This window comes from Bicyclus anynana, chromosome 9 (genome assembly GCF_947172395.1).
Source record: "Bicyclus anynana chromosome 9, ilBicAnyn1.1, whole genome shotgun sequence".
In the NCBI taxonomy this organism is placed as follows: domain Eukaryota; kingdom Metazoa; phylum Arthropoda; class Insecta; order Lepidoptera; family Nymphalidae; genus Bicyclus; species Bicyclus anynana.
Window position 1 is genome coordinate 591,029 of NC_069091.1, and position 13,060 is coordinate 604,088.

General features: G+C 34.6%; 4 protein-coding genes across 4 annotated transcripts; 1 reads left to right on the forward strand and 3 right to left on the reverse strand.

Annotated features, from left to right (window-relative positions):
* Positions 1-220: 220 nt before the first annotated feature.
* On the reverse strand, positions 221-4,225 carry LOC112048824 (ubiquitin thioesterase otubain-like). The gene is made up of 5 exons (XM_024086491.2): positions 4,070-4,225; positions 3,668-3,967; positions 2,777-2,998; positions 1,478-1,588; positions 221-354 (listed from the first exon to the last, which is right to left on the reverse strand). Exons 1-5 carry the CDS (start codon positions 4,175-4,177, stop codon positions 268-270), a joined length of 828 nt encoding a protein of 275 aa, XP_023942259.1. The 5' UTR covers positions 4,178-4,225; the 3' UTR covers positions 221-267.
* A 407-nt stretch (positions 4,226-4,632) lies between these two features.
* On the reverse strand, positions 4,633-8,327 carry LOC112048825 (pre-mRNA-splicing factor SPF27). Its single transcript, XM_024086492.2, has 5 exons — positions 8,063-8,327; positions 7,802-7,965; positions 6,986-7,198; positions 5,752-5,905; positions 4,633-4,856 (listed from the first exon to the last, which is right to left on the reverse strand). The coding sequence occupies exons 1-5, from the start codon at positions 8,135-8,137 to the stop codon at positions 4,722-4,724; spliced, it is 741 nt and encodes a 246-aa protein (XP_023942260.1). The 5' UTR covers positions 8,138-8,327; the 3' UTR covers positions 4,633-4,721.
* A 1,181-nt stretch (positions 8,328-9,508) lies between these two features.
* LOC112048814 (WASH complex subunit 3) lies at positions 9,509-11,345 on the forward strand. Its single transcript, XM_024086481.2, has 3 exons — positions 9,509-9,729; positions 9,847-10,011; positions 10,345-11,345. The coding sequence occupies exons 1-3, from the start codon at positions 9,676-9,678 to the stop codon at positions 10,627-10,629; spliced, it is 504 nt and encodes a 167-aa protein (XP_023942249.1). The 5' UTR covers positions 9,509-9,675; the 3' UTR covers positions 10,630-11,345.
* Positions 11,346-11,932: 587 nt separating this feature from the next.
* Positions 11,933-12,951, reverse strand: LOC112048815 (60S ribosomal protein L44). The gene is made up of 3 exons (XM_024086482.2): positions 12,799-12,951; positions 12,486-12,659; positions 11,933-12,096 (listed from the first exon to the last, which is right to left on the reverse strand). Exons 1-3 carry the CDS (start codon positions 12,799-12,801, stop codon positions 11,959-11,961), a joined length of 315 nt encoding a protein of 104 aa, XP_023942250.1. The 5' UTR covers positions 12,802-12,951; the 3' UTR covers positions 11,933-11,958.
* Positions 12,952-13,060: the final 109 nt, after the last annotated feature.

Consider the following 13,060-nt stretch of genomic DNA (forward strand, 5'->3'; position numbering starts at 1 on the left):
GGTTACTGTTGCTTAATTTATAAAATTTTCTTGACAGCCTTTTTGACCTATGTATTACAGCACAAATGCTTGTCCTGTGGCTCCATGATGTCCTGGCTCGAGCTATGAAATATAATTCTTTCGAGAAATGCCATTTGCCCAAATTGGAACAGATGATCGTTATATCGATATAGCCAAGAGCAACGAGTATAATTTATGGGTTTAAAATAAAACAAGTATAGTCGCGTAGGAGTAAGATAATTAAGTTTAATGCAAAGGAAGCGTCGATCACGCGTACAAGATGTCGTAGTGGCCGGGCCGGTACAGCAGGTGCACCAGCGGCTTCACGCCGTCGGGGAAGTCGTGCGCTATCACCTGGACATACAAACATTTTACATTATATATGTACTACTACTAACTGACTGAGCAAACGATGTTCTAACATATAAAGGGCAAATAACACAATCTAACCCAAGTTGTGGAAAACACATACAGTGAACAAAAAATACTCCAGCCCTACTCGATGTGTACTGTTTAAACAAATTATAAAAATTATATACTCTAATCTTTAATTTTTTGTTGGTAAACCACTCTAGTCATTTCACACCTAGGAATAAATATAATTAACTTAAGAATAAGTTAATTATATCTTAATGAAAATAAATTCGATTATAAGCTTTCAACAATTAGATATAGTTAATATATTTTGAATAACATTTTATAGACAAACAATACATAATTTAGTTATGAAATGACATGCGTTAACTAACTTTTCTAATTTGTATTTTAATTGGTAAACAGTATAGGAAGGTCAAAGAAGAGATGGTTGGATTGTGTGAAAGAGGACATGTGTGTAAAAGGTGTGGATGATGAGTTGACGAGTAATCGAGACAGATGGAAGAGATTGACATATTTTTCTGACCCCACTTAAGTGGGATAAGGGTAAGGAGATGATGATGATTTGGTAAACAGTATAATACATACAGGGCTGTAGTATAGATTAAAACTTTTGTAATAAATCCTACTTTTAATTTTATGTATGTATTTTTATCTTTTTTACTGTGGGAGTAAAAAGTTACAGGTCAACAAAAAAACTTACACTAATATGAAACACTATCAGACACCGCGCGGTTTCGCCCGCGTGGTTCCCGTTCCCGTAAGAATATGGGGATAATATATAGCCTATAGCTTTTCTCGATAAATGGGCCATCTAACACTGAAATAATTTTTCAAATCGGACTAGTAGTTCCTGAGATTAGCGTGTTCAAACAAACAAGCTCTTCAGCTTTATAATATTAGTTAATTGTAACAGCTTTCATTTGAATAAATTAAATAATAATGTCTGGGGAAGAGAAAAGGACATATTGTCGACCAATAAGGTCTGTACCGGAAATATAGCTCTCTCTCTCTTGTTGCAATTGGGTGATATCTTTTCATTTTATTTACACACGCAGCATTATTGGTCGACTCTCTTATTTGAAAAGCCAATGGCAAATACCTGGCTGCCCTCCCCCCGGTCCATGTACTTGACCCGGACGCCCGCGTTGAGCGCGTTGCTCAGCGCGATGATGTGGATGTGGTCTGACTCCTTGTACATCGGCTCCACCTCCTGCGTACAACACCGACTGTTAACCCATTTGAATACAGCAGGGTTTTTTAAAACTTTCGGCTCCACGAACCTCTGTTAAAATTTCCAAGTGACAGCGAACTCCTTACAAATTAATGAGCAACCCAAAGGTTTTTATTTGAATAAAAGGTAGCACATAAAATACCAAAAGTAATGTCTTTGTAATATTAATGTGATGGGTGTGCTTATTTCTAGTCACAAATGGATTCAATGTTAGGAGTAATTTTGGACAATTCCTTAACCTTAATTCTGACTTGGTACCAGTTACGTAAATCTTGTCGCGAACCCCCTGCCGTCGAATGGCGAACCCCTAGGGGTACCAACTCTTCAACTACCAACTTTTCAATTATGTGCATTTTAAAATATATACCTGAATATCACGTGTCTCAAATGGTGAAATGGTGAAGGAAAAACTTAGTGAGGAAACCTGTATGGTGGGCTAATAACCTCTAACTTTGGGAGGAGGCTCGTGCTCAACAGTGAGCCGAATATGTTTGTTAATGATGACACATAGATATTCGGCGCGATTATGGTGCTTTAGTTGTTTGACATACATAATCAAAAACTGCTGAGAACAAATTAATTGAACTCAGACATATTACCTTTGGACTTGTATTGCACTTAAATTCAGAAACAAAATTGTCTGTCATTTTTTGTATGGGGGCGAGGTAAACTCACACATTGTAAATGTTTAATACCAATAAATATATCCTGTATCCACAATTCACACACAACTATAAATTTAAATCGTAATGCACACACATGTAATTTAAGACACTGAAACGTTGATATAGATGCTGTTTGTATAATATAAACATGTGATTGTGATCTTGAACTTTTGCAGAATGGTAACATGTAGCAAGGCAGGTCCTAAGGTAATTTGTCTGAGGTAAGGATGGAAAGTCATCGGTAAATAACAGAATTTTACTTTGCTTTTTTTTGCAGACGTGAATCAACTTAAGAATATAAAACTTATAATTTTTAAATATGACCCATATTACCCTTGCTCTCCAATTAGTCATGAACCCATAACCACTGTTGGGTTCAGCCACAAGGAGCGATGGCGTGCACAAGGTTTTGGACTAGGGTAAGCATTACTCAGACATGTTATACGGATAGGGTACACAGTGCATTTTTGTTCCTATGGAGCCATTATACTTAATAGCATACCTGTCTACAAAACTCGGTAACTGTGCGAGGTCCCTCAATGAAGTTCTGATAAAAATCATGCTGTGTCTGCAGCTGGCCTGATGTGATGAGGCGAAGGTACACCACTATGTAGTCAGAGTAGGCCTGCTTGTTAAACTTGCTGTGGAGCTCCTCCCGGATGGAGTCCAGCTCATCAGGTGAGCCACCTGCATGCTCGCCCACTCTTTGTACTACTTCCATAAACTAGAATTAAAATTTTATGAATCATTAAATGAAATAATAGCAGTAGTTTGGGAATTGTTTTACAGACCATCTTGTGAAGACCAACATGCCATATTTTAATGCTAAAGTTGCATATATGCATTTATCCTACTAATTGCATCTTTATAGTTTTTCAATTTAAAGCTCGACTAAGCAGCTCAAACAGATTATAAACTAACATATTTTAAAATTTAACAGTACCAATGTACATTTTAGAAAAAGTAAAGTATGAAATGGCACATATCTATTATCTTCATTTGTTTTATAAATTGCACTACACAAAACCTCTATGTAACCATGTTGTTTCCATTATTCTTTTGCAGTTTTTAATAAAAAAAGGTACCTTTGGATGCATCAAAATATTCTGTTCAAAAAGTTTTTATTTCCTATAGTAAATTAAAACTATAAAGTTTAACATGTTTATAAATCTATATATCTCTGCAAGCTTATATATCTCTGCAAGCTTTTTTGGCTTTGTTGTGATTGATTATTTACATACCTATGATGAGGCCTACTATTAATATATCACTTGACATAAGTGTCAATAAGCACTTACATGTGGACTGATAATAATTAATTGATAACTCCCAAAGATATCTTTCTTTTTCTGCATCATAAACAAAGTAGCATAACCTCAAAACCTCAACTCACCGTCTCATAGAAGTCTTCCACGGTGAACTGAGGAAAGCCCAGCGCGACCAGGATTTCCTTCGAATTCTTGGCTATTTCATAAAACTTATCGAACTCCTCTTTGTTAGTGAGGAGATGCTCTAAATACGCGTAAGAAAATGCACGAAAAAAGCAGTTGCCGTCCGGTCGTGTTCTTCTCATAGATTTGTATTTGGCAGTGAGATCTTTGATTTTGAGCAGATAAACGGGATCTTCGTTATATTCCTTTTCTAGTGACGATAGAGGTTCAAGATCACCGACCAGAGGAATCGATTCCGATATCTAAAAAGTTAAAAACAAACACAAACATCGCACCATTGTTATCAAATAAACATACTACAACAAATTATATCGAACACAAAACCGCACGAATCTGAGTCTCACCTCTTTCTCTATTTCGCGCTGCTGTTTCATAATCAACTCATCTTGATTTATTGAATTATCAATTAAATTGCCGGTACAAGCGCTGCTGCTCGATGCATCGTCCGCCATTTTCAAATTTAATAAAAAAATAGAATTGACACTTGACAGGCAATAGTGGATGACAGATGACAATCGACTAGACAGATAAATAATTAACTAACATTCCCCCCATAGATATTTTCCACCCAGTCATAGAGAATATATTTTATTCTCTATGACTGGGTGAATGAATCATTCTAGATTTATGGAATGAATGGCCTTTATGTTTTTAAAATCTAATCATAAATCTATGGTACCTATTTATGAGTAAAATTAATTCAAGGTATTTATTTAGCCGTTTGTGGTTAAATGCCCTCCAATGACTTTGACCCTGCAATGGCCTTTGACCTTAAAATCTTTCAAAGAGAAAGATTTTTTTTCTTGTTATTAATGATAATATCAGAATAATCAGATTGGTCAGACTCTTGATCTATTTTGATCTAGATCCACTTTTGCTTTTACTCCAACAATAAAATAATAACAACTTCTTATTTGAAATATATTTATTTATATTCTTATCTTATTAATTATATTAATTTAATTAGACACTATAATATATAAGTGTCTAATATAATTAATCCGCAAACATGTCTTCGATTTTCTTTTGTACTTCCTTCTCTGTTTCAGAGTTGAGTTTGTCTGGCAGATTCTTGACTGCTTCAATGTCCATGTCGGGTGTTTCGTCGTCTGCAGTAACTTGACCTTTGGCCTGGAAACAATCAATATTTTACTTTATTAACTTTTAGACTTTTTTAGACTTTCATTTTATGTTTTCATAATTCAGTTTTATATAATTTTTAACATTATCAGCTTAGTTTACTGGCTTACTACAGGGCCAGGCTCCTTACTCCTACTCCTTATAATAAATAAATAAAATAAATTATAGGACAGAGAATATGGAGTTTAGACCTACCACGCTGCCCTATGCGGGTTGGTGGGCTTAGAATGATAATGTTAACATAGACTCAACCCAACTTTGCACTGAGAATTTTAACTGAAGATTTCTTAGAAGAAAAACTCAGTAGCTCAGGATTCGAACCCAGGAACCTTCTGCTCCGAAACCACTTAGGCACTGGACCAGTGTAACAGTAAGTTCTGTGGCGGAGTGCCTTTGCCGGTAGGGTGGTAACTAGCCACGGCTTACGGCTACGAAGCTTCCCACCAGCCGTACTTGGACCAATAATTAAGAAAACCTCAATCGGCCCAGCCGGGGATCGAACCCACGACCTCCGTCTTGTAAATCCACTGCGCATACTACTGCGCCACGGGGTCTGTCAAAAGATATATTTAGTCTATATGTGTATTTGTAATATTAGTGTAGATCTCGGACCAATTACCTTCTGTAGGAGCTGCCTCACCATTGAATGAATAAAAGAAATGTGTTCATAAAAACTGCGTCTATAGTCTGTATAACGATTTAAAATTTATAGTCGTGTGTAGTATAGGGATACACAGGATATATTTAAATATTTTCGATGTGTGAGTTTACCTCAAAAAAACAACAGATATTTTATTTTATTTTGTTGGTGACTTCGAGTGTGATACAAGTCCAGTAGAAGGTAATTAGTCTGAGGTGTGGATAGATGGTCTATCTGAAATGTTACCTTTTCTAATTGTATCTCAAGCTGCATGATAGCTCTCTCGAGCCGGTAGTTGTCGGACACGAGCTGCGCCCAGCGACGCCGCAGCGCCCGCAGCCGAGCGCCGCTGGCCGTCTGAGATCTCTTGCGCTCCCAATTTACTGCTGCTATTTGTTTCCTGTGTCAAAATTAATTGACTAAAAAGGATTTATCAACATTGCTTATAGACTACAAGTCCTTGAATAAAAATTACATGTGAAACGAACCAACATGAATGACGCTTAGAAGGCTGTTACTATATCAGAAAATAACTCTGAGCACCATGCCGACATTTCTGAGCGGTACAGGTGAGTACGCGAATGAAGAGTAAGGCTTGCGACTCTTATCTTTCGACTCCTGCGCTGGAAATATGTACGGCGTTTACGGGTAAAGTATCCGTATATGTGTACAAAACGAATTTTAGCACGGCACTAGGATTTTCGACATTTATTTTTAATCATCTTTAACACTATAACACAAAGCCATACAATTATAATAAGTCGTAATTCATCATTTGTACCTGAGAAATTCCATTCACTCGCATACTCACCACTGTACCGCTCAGAAATTACGGCATAGTGCTCAGAGTTATTTTCTGATATAATAACAGCCTTCTAAGCGCTATTCAGACTGATCCATTTCACAGGTAATTTTTGTTCAATGGGTTGTTAGCCTATTAATACATTATATCATTACAATTTACAATACAAGAGAGCATGGTAATAAATATACCAACCAACCAAACAAGGCAATCAGAGTACCTTCCGTACAATTAATATGTGAGGGATTTATGTGGAGCCAAATCTCTTGGTTGTTTGGAGTTAATGAAATTATAATGTAGATTGTAGCACATACTTCAATAACTTGAGGGAAGATATTACAGCAAGAACATGGTTAAAATTGAAATTACAATTATTTAGCTACAATGACAACTTGTGTGTCAATATCTGTTTCAGCTTAGGAGTGGCTTATCTAATTTTAATCATACATAGCTATAAATCTCTTAAAGAACTACAATACAGCAGAGATACATTTTTTATGAAAACTATAATCTTGTCTAATGATAAGCAGTAACACAATCTAAGTTAAAGTGTATTTGGATATAAGAAAGCCTATTCACTCTTGCCTTAAAGTTATTTTAATTGTAGGTGGCTTTTGCATCAGGGAAATACACGAAAGTATGAGTATAGAATGTATCAGCAATAGAATATATTATCACCTTAATTGTGAGTGTATGTTCTGTGACGAAGTGACCAGAGCTTGTAGAATGTTTAGATAAGACCTCCAAGCTTCAGTACTGAACTGCAGTTGGAGCTCCAAGTTCAGAACCCGAGTGGCTTGATGTGAGAGCTGAGCATGCGAGTTGTCCACAGCCTCCACCCACGCAGCCGGTTCACTGAGACGACCAGCAGATGGCGGCGGCAGCTCATATCTGAAAAAATTGTATCCACTATTAGCATAACCCCTCTCATTTTGAGAGGAGACATGTGCTCAACAGTGACCCAAATAAAAATTGTTAATGATGAATGATGATGATCTATTCTTGTGTGTGAAATAATAATATATCTATAAATATTTGGACAAAACATATTACTATTTAACCCCAAAGTAAGCATAGCCTGTGTACTAAGATAGCTGTGGGTACTAAGTACTAAGTAATATATATATCTGATTTCATTAATTCACTCTGGCAGTGCTGATAATCTAAACAGAGGGGTCCTGGGGTCAACTTCTAGCACTGGTCATGTTAGGATTTTAAATTTTGAAAATTGGCTCAGGACTGGTCTGATGGTACGCCATACGCCATAGTTAGTTACCACCCTACCGGCATAGATGTAGCACCATTTTTTAAAATCAATTTTATAATTTTGTTGAGATTACTGATAATTATTTAGCATTCTGTTCTGTTTGTATCTGTTTTTATTGACTCTACTGCTGGTTTAGAAAGCAGATTTTATTGAGAAAAACTGTTTGCTCCTTTAATTATAATTAAATTATTATTTACACTAATAATTCTTATATAAGACAAGATCACCTCTTCATAGACAAAGGCTCCATGGGCAGTCTTTGCTGGACTCTCTCCATTTCCCGTTGCAAAGCAGCTGTTTCAAAGGCAGTGCTTGGTTCCGGTCCTGCATTTTCTAAGTAATTCTTTGTGGGCCGGTACCTTCTGCATTCTTCTTCCACCATAGCCAAAGCCTAACATGCAATAATACATTCATACAATAATTTAAATTGATATTAGAATACAGAAAGATGGATTGATATAACAATAAGAAAAATTAAAACTACGTACCGCTTCTCTGACTCCTGGATCATCATAACCCTGGTCAATATATGGTAATGCATCCACCACTACCTCTCCAGCCATTTTAATTATTTACAAATATATATACGTTTACAAACTACAAAAACTATGATTAACTATTTCTTTATTTATTACCCAATTACGGCGAAGTCAAAAGGAAGGGTAATGATTTTTTATTTATTCAATTTACGCGTCGGTAGAAAATGTTTTGTTTTTGACTTTAGTTTTGTTTGACTTTGGTGAATTTTAGGTTAGTTGGGCTTGGGTTCTGCTTCTGTCAAATGTCATGATTGTGAGTCAAAAAGACTAGATCTTAGAGCAGAAAACCACTTATTAAAAAAAAATAGTATGGCTAGCTGTAAAAAAATTAAGATTTCCTTGAATTTAGGGATTTGAGAATTATGTAATTTGTATTGTATACACATAATGTACATATTTTTTTCGCAACTAACAACGTGGAGTAGTAATTAAGTCCCTACCTTTTTTTTCTCATCTTCACACAATTTTACAATTAATTTAACTAAAAAATAAAAGGCTATTTGTTTATTTATAATAGTCCGTGCGCTAGACCGCGGACAGACGGACATGATGTATAAGGGTTCTTCCTTGCTGACTATGGAACTCCAAAAACGAATGTGCTTTATACGACTGAAGCAAAACTTCTTTAGCTGTTACTCTCAATGTCCGTTTGGCTTGCCCGATTACAGCATTCGTAACGCATTCTCCAGCTTACTCCCCAAGTGTGCGTTAGTTTTCATAAAACCGGTCATCAAGTGTCGTACCACCCACACTAATTTTATTATTTATTCTCTCATTTATTGGAGTTTACTTCTAAGGATCGGATATGGACAGTTAAATTCGAGGAACGAATGACAGCGTTACGTTTTTGTGCGCAACCTATTCTGCACACCTTTCACGGTGCGCTTCTCGGTTGCGCACCTTTCTCTTTTCAGGCGTAAGTACATAGTGTATGCTTCGGGGCAACATACACCTATTTCGACAGTCGATCTGTAAGAGTAAACTCCATTCGTGCCTTGAAGCTGACACACACTTTTTTTATCCTATTTTTAATTTTCAATAATGTTATCAACATACAAAAAACTATTAAAAGCTTATAAAAAAAAATCGTAAATACCAGTTTTTCGTTAAAATAACTTTATGCACCTGTCACAACGATACGAATGCCACTTTATTTATAATGGCGATAAATATAATTTATATAATTTAGTTGAAAACACTATGCTTGATGATTGCAAAAACGATAATACGATGAAAAACAATGAAGTGACTGATCATTTGAGAGCCTGAGAGGTCCACTGAGATAAAGTATCTCGGACTGGACTTTTATATAAAATGTAGGAATTTTTGTCTTGTAGGCAAAACATCTTTTTCATGTTGATAACATTAAAAATAATCTATTTCTGTCAGTGTCAATTGTCAAGTGATCAAGTCAAGTTAAATAAACAAAGTCAATTTGTCAAAGACGTTTGTGATTGTAATTGTAATAAAACTGGAAATAAATAACACAAAATCAGTTTAATATCACACTACGAAACTAGTTTTGCTATTTATTTATTAAAGAATTATTTATACATTGAATAATGATGCAAGACAATATGAAAAACCGTGAAATTGCTAATATAGACATGACGAAGGTAAATGATTTTGAAACAATTTTGTTTTTGATTCGCTAAATAATTAGAAATATTGTTTCGGGGTCTCATTGCTGTATTTTTTTTTGTAATTATTGATTGTGGAATGAAATTTTTCAGATAGCTGCATTACAACAGAAGCGAACATTGGCATTTGTGAATCATTTTGTATTTACTACTGTTCAGTTTTTGAATAACTTTGCAAAGAAATGTGAACAGAAACTAATGCACTTTGAGAGGAAGTTGGAGAAAATTAATGCAACTATGGTGTTGTTGGAAGCTAGAGTAAGAGGGTTCTTTCATGACAGAGTAAACTTTGAATCTTTGAGAAATTAAACAAGTTTTTGAAGTGACATGATTTTTTGTTATAGAACTGAAAGTATTTTTTCTTTTCAACTAATACATAGACCCCACACGGTTTCACCCTCATTAGTTTTTTCATTCCTTAGAATACTTTTTTTATTGCTATAAAGTTCTATAACAACTTAAGCTTAAAGCCTATGTAATATGTAGCTTTTCATTGGTTAAAGAAGTTTTCAAATTGGTCCACTAGTTTCAGAGCTTATACAATACAAACAAACATCTTTCCTTTTTAAAATTAAAGTTTATATTTTGCAGTTGTCTTCAATACCTGAAGTAAATACTCCACAAAAGGTTCCTAAGCCAGAAGAGAGTATAAATGAACAAGAAAATAACCAAAAAGTGACTGTTAGTGAACAGAATGATGAGTCTCAAGTAAATGATAATCAACTTGAAACAACAACTGAATCTTCTACAGTGAAATCTGAATATGACAGATTTTTGAAAATGGTCCAAGTGGGGGTACCAATAGATGCTGTGAAATTAAAGATTGCACTAGAGGGACTGGATCCAAATGAATTTGACAATATTATGAGAAAATGATATGTGTAGCACATTTTTATATACCAAGCTTTGCCTCCCAAAGTAATATAAATTGTAGAGATGCACCAACTAGTCGGCCATGCAAATAGCAGCTTCGAGGATTTCTAGTTTAGGTATAGCTGATTCAAGCTCAAGTCGCCTGCGAGTATGTTTTTTTAAATTTTTATTTGCACATATTGGATCCCGAGCAAGCAAAGGATTATAAGATTCAAAAAAAAGAAATAAATAATAACTATCTAGATATTATTTATTCTATATATTTTACTGACCAAGTACCAACGTTAACTCATAACTTTCATATTTAGTTACATTTGCTTGCTGATATGGCCAAGCAAAATTAACTTTCCCGAGCAAGTGAAATGAAAAATATATATTTTTGTACAGAAGTGAAAGAGTTAAACTAAAACTTAATCATGACAAAAAGAAAATCTTTAGTCAAGGATGTTTTTTTCACACATATTATTGAGAAATCACTTGTACTGAATTGTAAATCTATGAGAAATACATATAAAATAATAAGTGGACTAGTCACCAAAAATGATAGTTGCAGTTTAGTAGGCTTTACCGACTAGTCAGTGCATCTCTAATAAATTGTTATTATAATATATTAAATATTATTTATTTATGTGTTTAAAAACATGATGGACTAAAGTACAATGCTTAAGCTGTTATATTATAATATAAAATTATTTTTTTAATAAACTACTTGTACGCAACTGACTTTTTATCTACATAACTACATTTCCCTTTGCCGCCAATATTATTAGGAAAAGGTAACAAATATTTTTTTCCCATTTGTACCATTTCTTTTGTTGTATCCAATGGACATAAATATTGGAGCAATGCTTGATCAGCTATATGTTAATTAACTGAAATGAAAAATTAATTGGAATGAAAATTAATTGAAAGCAGCAAACAAGCAACTAAGTTCAAAAATTTGTTCAAATCAACAGTACATCTTAACCTATTGGCTGCTTTTTCTTTTATGTAGAAGGAATGCTGCCCAAATGTATATTGGCTAGCTTGGGGCAATAGTAATACTGATGGCTCAGAGGTCAGGAATGACAACAAGCATCTATCTCTGAGCTAGGAAATGTTTAGTAAAAATTTAAGGAAAAAAAATACTCAATTTACATCACTCATCCAAATCTGATTTGGTTAACCACTGGACTAATAGGGCATTTTATTTTTCTCTAGTTTCATTCCCTAGTATTATCATTCATGGTTATGATTTCTTGTATATCTTAGCTTTAAACTTGAAGATAATAGTAAACAACTTGAAGTTGCAATAAATAGTCAGGTGTGGTTGTAACTTATTTATTAGGCAGCTTAGAACTGGATCATCTGTCCTTTCCTCTTCTTGTCTCCGCCCAGCTCAAAGTGCTTGCAGCGCTTCAGTGCCACCTGGGACCTCACCTTGCAGTCCGCACACTCCAATCGGAGCACAATTTTCTTTGTGGTTTTTGCCTGTGCAAGAAAATTATTGTGTAACAAACTGTTAATTAAATGTTTTGTCTTAGTTAAGTACTAGAAGTGATATCCAATTACCAATAGTAAAGCTTAACTAGAAATATAAAAACCTCCCATGGGCGCAGTTTGTTACAATTACAACAATAGTATACAACAATAGCTAGTAAAGAAATGTATTATATTGTTGTTGGGTAACAGTACAAGTTTTCATTTTTTGGTTGACACTTTTAACCATTTCCTAACTTTTCTATCTAAACAAATACTGAGTAGACCGAATGCCCAATATGAAGTATGTACATTTCTATAATCTAGCAGTACTCAAATAAATATTACAAATTTCCCCATTATCCGGTATTGTAGAGACAGAGGTTATGTTATTGACATACCTTTTTCTTGAAGATGGGCTTGGATTGACCGCCATAACCCTGTTGTTTACGATCGTAACGTCTTCTACCTTGAGCAGCGTGCCTTTCCTTGGACTTTTTGTATTGTGAAACTTTGTGTACTTTGTGGCACTTGCATTTTTTGCAGTACGTCCTGCGCTGTTTTGGTACGTTCACCTGAAATATACAACGACTTGAAATAAAATATGCCCGGCACTTCTAAACTATAATCACATACTATACATTTCACTGATAAATTCACTAATATCTTCCATAATATTTGTGATTTTATTAGATTACTTAAAAATAAACACACCATTTTCGATTTGTCTGATTTCCACCAGCCAAACGTCAAATTGAAAGAGAGAAAAACAAAAATCGAAATTTCAAAATTGTATTTTGACTTTGACAAATGACATTGACAACAAAATGTTTGTCTATGCGTTTACCTTTTAACTTTGGCTTATATCATCCAGCATCCAGTTGATAAATTACGTCCATTCCAGACAATATAGAAATTAAATTAAATCAATTACATGAAAATATCAGCTTTTTAACAATAATTATTTCCTTTTAGA